We start from the raw sequence: 14,421 nt of genomic DNA on the forward strand, positions 1-14,421 counted from the left end.
AACCCCCTTGCCCGCATTTCTTCTTCCACCATCTTTAGCCAAGTCTTTCTCGGTCTTCCCCGTCCTCTACTTCCTTCTACATTAACTTCCATCACTCTTCTCAACCAGTCACTTTCATCCTTCCTCAATACATGACCAAACCATCTCAACCTGTTCCTCTTCACAGCATCAATCACAGGCAATATTCCCATCATCTTTCGCAATTCATCATTTGTCTTCCTCTCTCTCAACGATACTGCACATCCATCGAACCATTCGCATTTCCACCCTTTCCAGCCCTCGTTGCTGCCCTACGTTCATTAGGGTGCTGCCCTACGCCCTACGTTCATCCAACCTACCACCAATGACTCATATTTGTTTTAGCATGAGTTTAGTCCAAGTAAGAAAGCTGCAGCTTAAAACTAGTAAATGGATTTGGAATAGTGGTAGAAACAGCGAAACAGGCAAACACGAATCATGGATATGTAAGATAATGCTGAAAATGAACAGAAAGCAAAGTATTAATGGAACAAATAAAAAGGTATAAAACAAATGAAAAAAAGTGCAACTGAAGTCAACTGCCAAGAAAGCACCAAAAGCCAAGCGAGCAGACCACATTGGAACGCAGCGGGACAGGCAGCCTCCAGCACGAGTGGCTCATGATACGGAGAATCATCCAGCACCCTTCCCTTTATGGGGGGTGAGGGAAAAATGGAGAGGACAGGCAATAGCGGCCTACCCCAGGAAGTTGGTGCCCTCCGGGCCAAGCTGAAGCAGACGGCTAACCAAGCTCTCGCCTTCATTGAGAGAGGGAGGGGTTCTGGGCAGGTGTAGCTTACTGAACAGGCAGCAAAGAAGAGGGTGAGGTTGTGGAGGAAGTTGGGAAATTGGTGGGGATTGGAGATTAGGAGGGACGGCGTCAATCCAAAAGCAGCAGTGGAGGAAGAGGAGGAATGGGAGATCAGTGGGAGAAAGAGTGTGTGATACCATCAATAGATGTGATGGAGCAATACAAAATCTTCATTGAAACAAGCCAATAAAAACAAATAAACACTTTGTTTCCCAGATCTATAGGCATCATTCCCAAAAAAAAAACAAAAAGTGAAGAATGTAATGGCTGCCAGATACGAAATGTTAAATTGCTGCAATGAAACTGTTGTGGCAAATATACAATACCATCACACATGGCCAACAGAATCTCACCCTAAAAACTGTGCACCAGCAGGTCCAACCTCTACTGACCGACTGGCAAGACCCTCACCATCCACCATGGGAGGAGGTATGGCAAGCCGTTGCCGGCGCACCAGGCGACAGGTTATACGTGTCGGCTCCGAGCATGTCTGTGGTGGTACGAGAATGCGCAGACCGGGATGTCGTGATCCACGCATGGAGCCTCCTCGAGCATCCACCATAAAGCTCACAAGGAAGCTTCATGATCGTTGGGAGAAAATAAGACATCCAAATGAATCCCTATCATCAAAGAAAATCAATTGAAGAACATCAACTTTTTATCTGAAAGGTTGGCTTTATCACTAAATCTGCGAAATAAAAAGGAACTATTGAATGTTTCATCATCACTGCATTCATTATTAAAACAGTTGAAAACTATAACGTCACGCAGTGGCGAGCAAACTTCCACCTGATTGGCCATATCACTCAATAGTGAAGAATCACTTTAAAAATTATACGAGCTGGATCCGGATCTTCACCAAAATTTAATCGATTCTTCCTTGTCACACAAACAACCTCTCCAACAAGTTTCGTCCAACAACTTTTTGAGATATCCTGCTATGTATCGTTTTTGGCCGTGAAGAATCACTAAAAAAATTCGAGTAGCCGGATCCGAATCTGGATCTTCACCACAATCTAATAATTTTGTCCTTGTGACAAACACTAACTCCCTGCCAAATTTCGTCCGAATCCGTCCACAACCTTTTCAGAAATCTTTTTCACAAACAGACAGACAGACAAATGAACAATCACTCATAGTACCACAATCACACAAGTAATCACATATAGAGCGACACTTAGCAAAACAGAACAAAGTAGAATGGCACTCAGTAAAGCATCCTTTTGACCACAAAAATAATTCGTGGTACAATTCAGTGATCTGATATGCAAATCCCATTCAAATTTCAAGTCAATCGGGTGAAAATTGAGGATTTTAGAAATTCGAAAAAAGTGGTTGACCTTTAGCCTATGTTAACCTTGTGACCTATGTTGATCTCAAAAATAGTTGTTGTTTGAATTCAGTTCGCTGATATGTAAATCCTCTTCAAATTTCAAGTCAATCGGATGAAAATTGAGCATTTTAGAAATTTGAAAAGGTTGCTGACTTTTGGCCAATGTGGAATCTTAAAGATACTTGGTGGTTGAATTCAGTGGCCAGATATGCAAATCCTCTTCAAATTTCAAGTCAATCGGATGAAAATTGGGGATTTTAGAAATTTGAAAAGGTTGCTGACTTTTGGCCAATGTGGAATCTTAAAGATACTTGGTGGTTGAATTCAGTGGCCAGATATGCAAATCCTCTTCAAATTTCAAGTCAATCGGATGAAAATTGAGCATTTTAGAAATTTGAAAAGGTTGCTGACTTTTGGCCAATGTGGAATCTTAAAGATACTTGGTGGTTGAATTCAGTGGCCAGATATGCAAATCCTCTTCAAATTTCAAGTCAATCGGATGAAAATTGAGCATTTTAGAAATTTGAAAAGGTTGCTGACTTTTGGCCAATGTGGAATCTTAAAGATACTTGGTGGTTGAATTCAGTGGCCAGATATGCAAATCCTCTTCAAATTTCAAGTCAATCGGATGAAAATTGAGCATTTTAGAAATTTGAAAAGGTTGCTGACTTTTGGCCAATGTGGAATCTTAAAGATACTTGGTGGTTGAATTCAGTGGCCAGATATGCAAATCCTCTTCAAATTTCAAGTCAATCGGATGAAAATTGGGGATTTTAGAAATTTGGCCTATGTTGACCTCTTGACCTCAAAAATAAATAGGATTCTGTCAGATCACCAACTACCATTTGGTGACATTTCGTGAAGATGAGTTTAAAATTGTGACTTGTAGGCAAGTATAAGTAAGCGGACAGGCAAACACACACATACACACGCACACAAACACAAACACACATAAACACACACACACATAAACACACACACACATAAACACACGCACACATAAACACACACACACATAAACACACACACACATAAACACACACACACATATAAACACACACACACAAATATACACACACACACACACACACACACACACACACACACACACACACAAACACACAAACGAAAGTGATCAACATACTTGTCCAAAAAACATTTTTTGGCCGAGTAATAAGAAACGGGTGAAAATATAACCTTGGTCCATCCTGGGCGGGAGTTAACGAACTCTAAAAAGAGTACCGTACCCTGACTGCAATGGGTTCCTCTGTAGTGCCGTATTGTCTAGTTGTCCAGGAGACCAGCTGCGGCGTAATGATGTCGCTCGGTCAAGATCCCGTGGAACAGAGAGCTGACAAGACTATTGAAGTGATACAAAACACAAATCAACTTGACACTTTGAATATGATACATTCTCCAGAATCACATTGTGACACTGCTCCAATGTGAAGTCTCCCAAAGTGACTCCGTTGTATCTGCTCGATTGTCCATTTGATGACAGAAAAAGGATTACTTGTAAGAAAGTGGCAAAAAAACGTCATTGTTAGTGATGGAAGAGCTGGATGTATATATATATATATGTACAGTCACGTGAAAAAGTAAGTACACCCCATGTAAAGTTTTGACTTTTTCAACATATTTCAACAAACAGCTATTTGATCTTCATTTCAACAATATTCATAGATAAAGGTGATATAATATAACAAATATCATGAAACATTTACATTTTGTAGTCCATTGTATAATTTAAATAAACATAAATGCAAATTTCGCATGTGGAAAAAGTAAGTACACCACTACATTTATCACTACTTCAAATACCTAAAATTAGAATCAGGTGCACCACCTCAGGTGCAAATGATTAGAACATCATTGGAGAGGATCTTGGAGGAACCTGTCTTAATTAAACCTCAGACATTTAGTTTGCTCTTTGTTGTTGAAGTATGCGGCGTCACCATGCCGAGATCAAAAGAGCTCTCTGAGGCCTTCAGAAAGAAGGTTATAGATGCCTACGAGTCTGGGAAGGGATTTAAAAAGATCTCCAAACAATTTGAAATCAATCATTCGACTGTCCGGAAGATCATCTACACGTGGAGAAGATTCCAAACAACTGCCAACTTGTTCAGGCCAGGCCGCCCCAGCAAGTTCAGCCCGAGAGCAAACCGCAAGATGCTGAAAGAAGTCTCGAAGAACCCCAGAATGTCATCACGGGACCTACAGGTAGCTCTTGCCACTGTTGATGTCAAAGTTCACGAGTCTACCATTAGAAAGAGGCTGCACAAATTTGATCTACATGGGAGGTGTGCCAGGAGGAAACCTTTGCTGTCCAGAAAGAACATCAGGGCAAGACTCAAGTTTGCCAATGAACAACCAGGCAAAGACAGCACTTCTGGAACAATGTGCTCTGGACAGATGAGTCAAAGGTAGAGCTATTTGGCCACAGTACCAGAAGACATGTTTGGCGAAAACCAAAGACAGCATTTGACCACAAGAACCTGATACCAACTGTAAAGCATGGTGGTGGAAATATTATGGTTTGGGGCAGCTTTGCTGCATCAGGGCCTGGCCAGCTCACCATCATAGAATCCACTATGAATTCTTCATTGTACCAGAGGGTGCTTGAGGATAATGTGAGGCCATCTGTTGGAAAGTTGAAGCTCAACCGAAGGTGGACCTTGCAACATGACAATGACCCTAAACATACCGGTAAATCCACCAAGGAATGGCTGAAAAGAAAGAAATGGAGGGTTCTGGAATGGCCAAGTCAAAGCCCGGATCTAAATCCCATTGAGATGTTGTGGGGGGATTTGAAACGAGCTGCGCATGCAAGAAACCCCTCAAACATCGCACAGCTGAAAGAATTCTGCATGGAGGAGTGGGCAAAAATTCTCCCAGTCGATGACAGAGACTGATAGACAGTTATAAGAAACGCCTACTTGAGGTTGTTTCTGCCAAAGGGGACAATACCACCTATTAGAGCCAAGGGTGTACTTACTTTTTCCACATGCGAAATTTGCATTTATGTTTATTTAATTCATACAGTGGACTACAAAATGTAAATGTTTCATGATATTTGTTATATTATATCACCTTTATCTGGGTAACCCCTGCTCTAGCAGGGAAAATGGCCTTAAAATGCATGTTGTTGTGTTGTTGTTGTATATCACCTTTATCTATCAATATTGTTGAAATGTGCATCATAAGAGGCGACTAAGGGTTGGCGTCAGGAAGGGCATCCGGCCATAAAAACATTGCCTCAAACAGGGAACCATGATTGTCATGGGGCCCACAAGGCTAACCCCTGCTCTAGCGGGGAAAATGGCCTTAAAACGATCATTCATTCATTCATTCATTCATATTGTTGAAATGAGATCAAATAGCTGTATGTTGAAAAATGTTGAAAAAGTCAAAACTTTACATGGGGTGTACTTACTTTTTCATGTGACTGTATGACAGAGTTTATCAAATCCTTGTGGACCTTCAAAATGTGATCGTGAAAGTCCGAATTAAGATCACAGAAGACCCAAATGAAACGTAACTTTCGTTATTACCGTATGTATAACTGCAAAAACGATTTATTGAGCGGTTTGGTGGTGGAATGTGTAATGCCTTATTGCAATTCCTTCATTGATATGGGTTTCATTAAATGCATGGTCAGCAGAAATTTCCACACCTCATGACAGAGTGAAGACCTGTCCAGGATTGCTTCTTCACCATGGAAATATTCTCACAGTGTTGTAAAAACTCCGATGCTCTATCAAGAGTATTATATGGGGCTCCACCACCACCACCACCATTCGTGATATTACTACTACCTCACGGAACACCTCCCGTTTCAATAAAATGAGTCTCTCCATTAGCTCACCTGCGCTCCGCTGGATGGAGATACTACTCCCTCTGGCGCTGCGGTATCCTTGAGCAGCGAACCCCGGCTCGGCGTGAATGTCTTGTCAGAACCGAAGGAACGGAGGCTGTATGCAATGTGCAAGGTGTGGGATGGTGTGAGACCGAGGTGATGCTCGTGCACAGGAGGAGCAAATGCATATGGAGGGTGCATTGTGAAGCATGACGTAACACATGCATGTGCGTATGCATACCGTGACATACACAGGCATGCACAAATATATAAAACAGACACAGTGATCATGCGATCTTGCAAAATAAAGGGAATCATGTGATCTTGCAGAATGAAATGACAGGAAAGATCGAATGACAATATTTGTGTGTGTGTTGGAATCCAATCCAACACACACACACACACACACACACACACACACACACACACACACACACACACACACACACACACACATCCACATACACACACACTCATTCACATATACACACACACACACACACATCCACACACAAACACTCACACACACACACACACACACACACACACAAGCAAACGCACATGCAAACACACACACGCAAACACACATGCAAACACACACGCAAACACACATGTAAACACACACACACACACACACATACAAACACACACACACATCCACACACACACATACACGCACACACATACACGCACACACATACACACACACACACGCAAGCACAAACACACCCACACACACACACACATACACACACACATACAAACACACACACACACATCCACACACACACATACACACACACACACACACACACACACACACACACACACACACATACAAACACACATACACATACACACACACATCCACACACACACACACACACACATCCACACACACACACACACATACACATACACACACACACATCCACACACACACACACACACACATCCACACACACACATACACACACACACACACACACACACACACATCCACACACGCACACACACACACACACACACCCATATAGGGAAGATGGCTGTGGGAAGTTGATTTGAAACACAGGATGACAATGAATGATTGGTCCCTACCTTGGCATCAGACTGAGCAGAACAGAAAAGATGAAAAGAAAACCAGAGCAATATCGAGTAAGACTGGTCACTTCATGTGGTCACATGACAAAATGATTGTATGAAAATGAAATAGCATTTTATATGAGTGTACCACATTATTACCCTGTGCATGTGAAGCGAAAATCAAGGTTAAGCATTCAGTTGCATACGTGTGCCGTACATGTGCCGTGTGCCATATCTGCATTTTAAAAATTCATTTTCTTTGCAATTCTTGGTCCGATTGACACAAAATGTACACCACAGGAGGGCCTCCTCCTGTAAAATATTTTAGTGAATATTATGACGTCGTAGGTCACGTGGTACAGGCGCCATCTTGGAAAAACTTCGCACCTCTATCTCTGAAACCACTCCAATGAAAAAAATTGAGATCTGGCTCATTGTCAACTACTCCCATTGGGGAATAAGATATGTTAATGATGATGTCATCGGTGCCCTCGTTATGACATCATAATTGGACAAATTCAACACTTATCCATCCAATAATTTTTTTTTTCAGCAACTGTTGGTCTGATGGACATAAAATTTTCACCATATGAGCACCTCCTCCTTTAGAATATTATAATGATAATCATGACGTCATAGGTCATGTGGTAGAGGCTCCAGCTTGGAAAAACCGAAAAACGTTGCACCTCTATATCTCCAAAACCGATGCATCGAAATTTTTTTACCATGGCTCATTGTAAAGAACTCCATTTGGGGAATAGGTGTTGTTAATGATGACGTCATTGGTGCCATAATTATGACGTCATAATTCAACAGGGACAACGCTTAGGCTGATCAGTTTGAAATGTATTGAGCGTGATCTATGCAACAATTATATTAGAGAATTATAAATTTATGATGTCATCGCTCACGTGGTCTGGCAGCCATATTGGATCAGAGAAAAAAAAATGTTCAAAAACAGAAGAGTTGGCTCGCAACAAGTTGACTGCGTAGGGTAAGTGTTCTATGAATACCATCTAGTTCCTTAAGTGCTTACTTACTTCACACATTTCACATCTATTTGATAAATGGCAAAGAGTAAATTTAGATATTCATTCATTCACTCATACTTATTGATTAATCTGTCTCATTCTCTTTCTCTATCAACATGTGATTGGCAACCACAGGGTAAGGGTAATTAACACTCCTCCCAATAATACTCCAGGTCCATCTTGAAGAAAAAATAATTTGTATTGAATACCTGTGGCAGGTGAGCTGGAGACCACGCACACACTACGACATCCCGAGATGGTCTCTTTATAACCCGAAATCAATTGTGGCTCAATGGGGTGCTTCCTTTATATTCGGCAATTTTCTGGCCAAAGCCGGTTGCAAAATCAGAATTCCGAGCTCGGTCAACATAGGCAAATGAGTCCATTGTTAGTTTCGACTAAAAATGAGTTTAACAACCAGCAATGCTGAACTAAGACTGAGCAAATCTGGCTTTCTTGCCAAACGCTGGTAAACATTGTGGTGGTTAGCGAACTGATTTTGGTGAGTAATTAGTTAGTGTGTCTGGATTAGACTCAATGGAAGGGCCTCACCTTGCAGACAGGCCTCGTGCCAAGCTGTATGAGCCCCCCAGGTACGTCGAACTGTCATGCAAAAAATGACTTGTAGGTAGGGAATCATCCCCAAGTTCTTTGAGGTCCTCCGGCCTTAAGTATTCTCCACTGGTGAGACCATCTTCGCCTGTATAAAAAAAACAGTATCATTCGCATAATTATCTGAAGTGTTTGTTTGGCAGGGATTCATCGTTCTGAAATCCACATGCTATCTTTCCATATATTCATCTGTTTTAATTATGCATGGTATCTATGGATCTGCAGGAAATATATATAATTATATACATAATTATATATATAAATATATATAATTATATATAATTATATATAAAATTATATATATATATAATAAATATATATAATAATATAATTATACAGTCACGTGAAAAAGTAAGTACACCCCATGTAAAGTTTTGACTTTTTCAACATATTTCAACATACAGCTATTTGATCTTCATTTCAACAATATTAATAATAATAATAGTAATGCATTTATTTTATACTAGGACGTGCCCGTACGTGGGTGCCCGTTCGGAAAAACATTCCAAACCGCGTGGCAGTAACGACCACAGAACCCCCCCCCCCCCTCTATTTACATGAAATGGTTTGGTCCTTTCGCAAAGCCAAAGCGAACGACCACAGAACCCCCCCCCCCCCCCCCCTCTATTTACATGAATGGTTTGGTCCATTCGCAAAGCCAAAGCGAACGGCGAACGGCTAAATCGCCATAGCTCGGTAACTACTTGTCCGATTAATATGAAACCTTGAAAAGGCACATCCTCGGGTCCCCAGGAATATACCTGGCAAGTTTAAAGTATATCGGACCCGTGGTTGTCGAGAAACAGCGGTCACAGACACACAGACACACAGACATACACACAGACATACAGAGATTACTGGAATTATAGATAGATAGCGCTTTTCAGGAAGCCCAAAGACGCTTTGACAGAGTGCAAAACATAATGCATAGCAAAACGTAAAAACAATTGCAAAAAAGAACAATCAATAGGGAAATATTCAAAGCACAAAGGAGATAAAGGTAATTATATATTGATAGATAAAGGTGATATAATATAACAAATATCATGAAACATTTACATTTTGTAGTCCATTGTATAATTTAAATAAACATAAATGCAAATTTCGCATGTGGAAAAAGTAAGTACACCCTTGGCTCTAATAGGTGGTATTGCCCCCTTTGGCAGAAACAACCTCAAGTAGGCGTTTCTTATAACTGTCTACGAGTCTCTGACATCGACTGGGAGAATTTTTGCCCACTCCTCAATGCAGAATTCTTTCAGCTGCGTGATGTTTGAGGGGTTTCTTGCATGCACAGCTCGTTTCAAATCCCCCCACAACATCTCGATGGGATTTAGGTCCCGGCTTTGACTTGGCCATTCCAGAACCCTCCATTTCTTTCTTTTCAGCCATTCTTTGGTGGATTTACTGGTATTTTTAGGGTTATTGTCATGTTGCAAGGTCCACCTTCGGTTGAGCTTCAACTCTCCGACAGATGGCCTCACATTATCCTCAAGCACCCTCTGGTACAATGAAGAATTCATAGTGGATTATATGATGGTGAGCTGCCCAGGCCCTGATGCAGCAAAGCTGCCCCAAACCATAATATTTCCACCACCATGCTTTACAGTTGGTATCAGGTTCTTGTGGTAAAATGCTGTCTTTGGTTTTTGCCAAACATGTCTTCTGGTACTGTGGCCAAATAGCTCTACCTTTGACTCATCTGTCCAGAGCACATTATTCCAGATGTGCTGGTCTTTGCTTCGGTGTTCATTGGCAAACTTTAGTCTTGCCCTGATGTTCTTTCTGGACAGCAAAGCTTTCCTCATGGCACACCTCCCATGTAGATCAAATTCATGCAGCCTCTTTCTAATGGGAGACTCGTGCACTTTGACATCAACAGTGGCAAGAGCTACCTGTGGGTCCCGTGATGACATTATGGGGGTTCTTAGAGACTTCTTTCAGCATCTTGCGGTCTGTTCTCGGGCTGAACTTGCTGGGGCGGCCTGGCCTGAACAAGTTAGCAGTTGTTTGGCATCTTCTCCTCTTGTAGATGATCTTCCGGACAGTCGAATGATTGATTTCAAATTGTTTGGAGATATATTTAAATCCCTTCCCAGACTCGAAGGCATCTATAACCTTCTTTCTGAAGGCCTCAGAGAGCTCTTTTGATCTAGGCATGGTGACGCCGCTCACTTCAACAACAAAGAGCAAACCAAACGAAATGTGTGAGGTTTAAATAAGACAGGTTCCTCCAAGATCCTCTCTGATGATGGTCTAATCATTTGCACCTGAGCTGGTGCACCTGATTCTAATTTTAGGTATTTGAAGTCGTGATAAATGCAGGGGTGTACTTACTTTTTCCACATGCGAAATTTGCATTTATGTTTATTTAAATTATACAATGGACTACAAAATGTAAATGTTTCATGATATTTGTTATATTATATCACCTTTATCTATCAATATTGTTGAAATGAAGATCAAATAGCTGTATGTTGAAATATGTTGAAAAAGTCAAAACTTTACATGGGGTGTAATTACATTTTCACGTGACTGTATAATCCCTCCACCCCAATCGATTACTTGATAAATCAAAAAACAAAAAATACCGTTTTTGCCAAAGTACTTGCTCACTATTATGCCGAAATTTCAGCTTCCTAGGTCAAAGGGATGGCTGAGATATCGCCCGGACAAACAAACAAACAAACAACAAGAAAACAAACAAACAAGTACAGATACATTCAAAGTACACCGCCCCCATGCCAAATAATTAAATATCCTGCAGTGCAGCTCATAGAGATTGCATTGGGAGGGAGAGGTGTGCAATAATTGATTGATTAATTGCATAATTAAAATCAATAAAAGATTATCATAAAATATTTTCTTAATCAATTGGCTAATACCATAACTAACCACTAGTGCTTCATCCGAAGATGTATCTTTTAGAAATTTAATTAAATAAGTCATTAATAAAAATTAAATAATTAATTGATTAATCAATAAATAATTAATCGATTAAATGATTAATCAATAAATCAAAAATATCCTTTGTAGTCACATTACTTGGTCACTGTCATGTCCAAATATTAGCTTCCTAGCTCAAAAGGTGCCTGAGATATTGCCCAGATGAGAAAGAAAATTAATAAATGATTAATAATGAAAATAAATAAATAATAATCATTAATTTTTTTAAATAGTTAATCAATTGTCTAATAGAATACAAAAACCACCACCATTTCATCCGAATCTGTAACTTAAAATAATAATAATTAATTAAGTCATTCATCGAATAATTAAATAATTAATCGATTAATTAATTAATCAATAAATAATAATATAATAATAATAATTCATTTATTTTGTATAGCGCTTTTCCAGAAGCCCAAAGGCGCTTTGACAGAGTGGAAAACATAATGCATAACAATACATGAAAACAACAATTGCAAAAAGACAAGAATCAAGAAAACAAACAGCAGCGATATACGGCATATATATAAGACAAGAATCAAAAAGACAAGACAAGAATCAATAGGGAAATATTTAAAGCAAAAGGAGGGAGAAGGAGAAGAGATAGTCAGGGGTTAAATGCTGTGGGTTGAATGTTGAATGCAGCGTTGAACAGGTGGGTCTTTAGTGATGTTTTGAATGTGGTGAGTGAGGAGGAGTCTCTGATGGTGTGAGGTAGTGAGTTCCAGAGGGTGGGAGCAGCGATGGAGAAGGCCCTGTCCCCCCAGGATCTGAATTTGGTCCGGATGGAGGGGGTCAGGAGGTTGGTACCAGCAGAGCGGAGGTTGCGGGTGGGAGTGTGTCTGGAGAGGAGGTCAGCCAGGTAGGATGGGGCCAGGTTATGGAGGGCTTTGTATGTCAAGAGGAGGATTTTGTACTGGATTCTCTGGGGGATGGGGAGCCAGTGAAGCTTGTAAAGGACGGGGGTGATGTGGTCACGGGTCCGGGAATGAGTGAGTAGACGGGCAGCGGAGTTCTGAATGTATTGGAGTTTATTGGTGATTTTTGAGGGTGAACCATAGAGGAGGCTATTGCAGTAGTCCAGACGGGAGGTGATGAAGGCGTGGATGAGGGTTTCTGCAGCCGTGGAGGAGAGGGATGAGCGGAGACGGGCAATGTTTTTCAGGTGAAAGAAGGCTGACTTTGTGATCTGTTTAGTGTATTTGTCGAAGGAAAGGGTTTGGTCAAAGATGACGCCAAGATTCCGGATGTGAGGGGAGGTGGATACTGGGATACCGTCGATGTTGAGGGCAAAGTTATGGGTGGATTTTGTGAGCGTTTTTGGGCCAATGATGATTATTTCAGATTTATCACAGTTAAGCTTGAGGAAGTTGATTTGAAGCCAGGATTTTATTTCAGTGATGCAGTTTGTCAGGATAGAGTGGGTGTCGGTGGAGACGGACTTGGTGGAGATGAAAAGCTGGATGTCATCGGCGAAGCAGTGGAATTGGAGACCATGACGGCGGATTAAGTGACCGAGCGGGGACAGGTAAAGGATGAAGAGGAGGGGGCCAAGAACTGAACCTTGGGGGACACCTTGGGGGAGGGGAGCAGTGGGGGATTTGCAGTTATTGATGGAGATGAACTGGCATCTGTCAGAGAGGTATGATTTATGTCAGAGATGTCAGAGAGGAAATCAAAAATACCCTTTACAGCCAAATCACTTGGTCATTGTCATGTCCAAATATCAGCTCCCTAGCTCAAAAGGTGCCTGAGATATTGCCCAGAGGAGAAATAAAATAAAGAAATAATTAATAATGAAAATAAATAAATAATAATCATTAAAAAAATGAAATAATTAATAAATTCGCTAATAGAACACGTAAACCACCACCATTTCATCAGAATATGTAACTTTAAAAAAAAAATTAGTCATTAATTGAATAATTAAATAATCTATTAATTGATTAATCAATAAATCAAAAATAGCCTTTGCAGCCAAATGACTTGGTCATTGTCATGTCCAAATATCAGCTTCCTAACTCAAAAGGTGCCTGAGATAATGCCCAGAAGAGAAAGGAAATGTATAAGTACTGAATTTATCGCTAATAATTAAATAACTCATCAATTCTTTGATTAATCAAAAAACAAAGAATAATGTTTTTGACAAAGTACTTGCTCACTATTGTTGAAACCATCTTTGATCGGGTTAAAAACAAAATCTTTTGCATATGTATTCTCGCATGTGTTGTTTTTATGCCAAGTTTGAACAAAATCGGTCCATGCATGTCGAGAAACGGTTGGAGACACGTTTAAGTAACAAAATGGCCGCCACTCGGCCATCTTGGATTTGATCTTGAAATCAAATGACGTGCATATTTAAACCATCATTCATTCTCTGTGTGCCAAAGTTGCACAAGATCGGTAAAGGCATGTCTGAGAAATGGTTGAAGACATGGTCAACATCAAGTTTTTTACAACTGAAATGGCTGCCTGTCTACCAGTCGGCCATCTTTGTTCAGATCCCAAAATAAAGTGAGGTAAACGTGAATGTCATGATGTACTGTGCTTTGAGTCAAGTACACATGCCAAGTTTGAACCAAATTAGACCAGAGGGTTAAATTCACCAAGAGGGGTTCTCAACTTCAAACCTTAAATAAATAATGTCACATTTATGGGGAGTACGTGAAAGAATACCGGAGGAGAGGTAGCACTGTAAAATTACTAGCATGGACTGTGTGACACGTAG

General features: G+C 40.6%; 1 protein-coding gene across 1 annotated transcript in view; it reads right to left on the minus strand.

The window, feature by feature from the left end:
- LOC137433066 (ankyrin-3) overlaps positions 1-14,421 on the minus strand; it is a 482,046-nt gene that overhangs the window by 92,150 nt on the left and 375,475 nt on the right. The window contains exons 23-27 of the mRNA XM_078784014.1: positions 8,685-8,832; positions 6,028-6,133; positions 3,410-3,522; positions 1,183-1,407; positions 719-817 (exon numbers count right to left, since the gene is read on the minus strand). Of these exons, the coding sequence (XP_078640140.1) occupies positions 719-817; positions 1,183-1,407; positions 3,410-3,522; positions 6,028-6,133; positions 8,685-8,832 (691 nt within the window). The remainder of the gene's footprint in view (positions 1-718; positions 818-1,182; positions 1,408-3,409; positions 3,523-6,027; positions 6,134-8,684; positions 8,833-14,421) is intronic.

This window comes from Myxine glutinosa, chromosome 8 (assembly GCF_964187855.1).
Source record: "Myxine glutinosa chromosome 8, kmMyxGlut1.1, whole genome shotgun sequence".
NCBI classification, from domain to species: Eukaryota; Metazoa; Chordata; class Myxini; order Myxiniformes; family Myxinidae; genus Myxine; species Myxine glutinosa.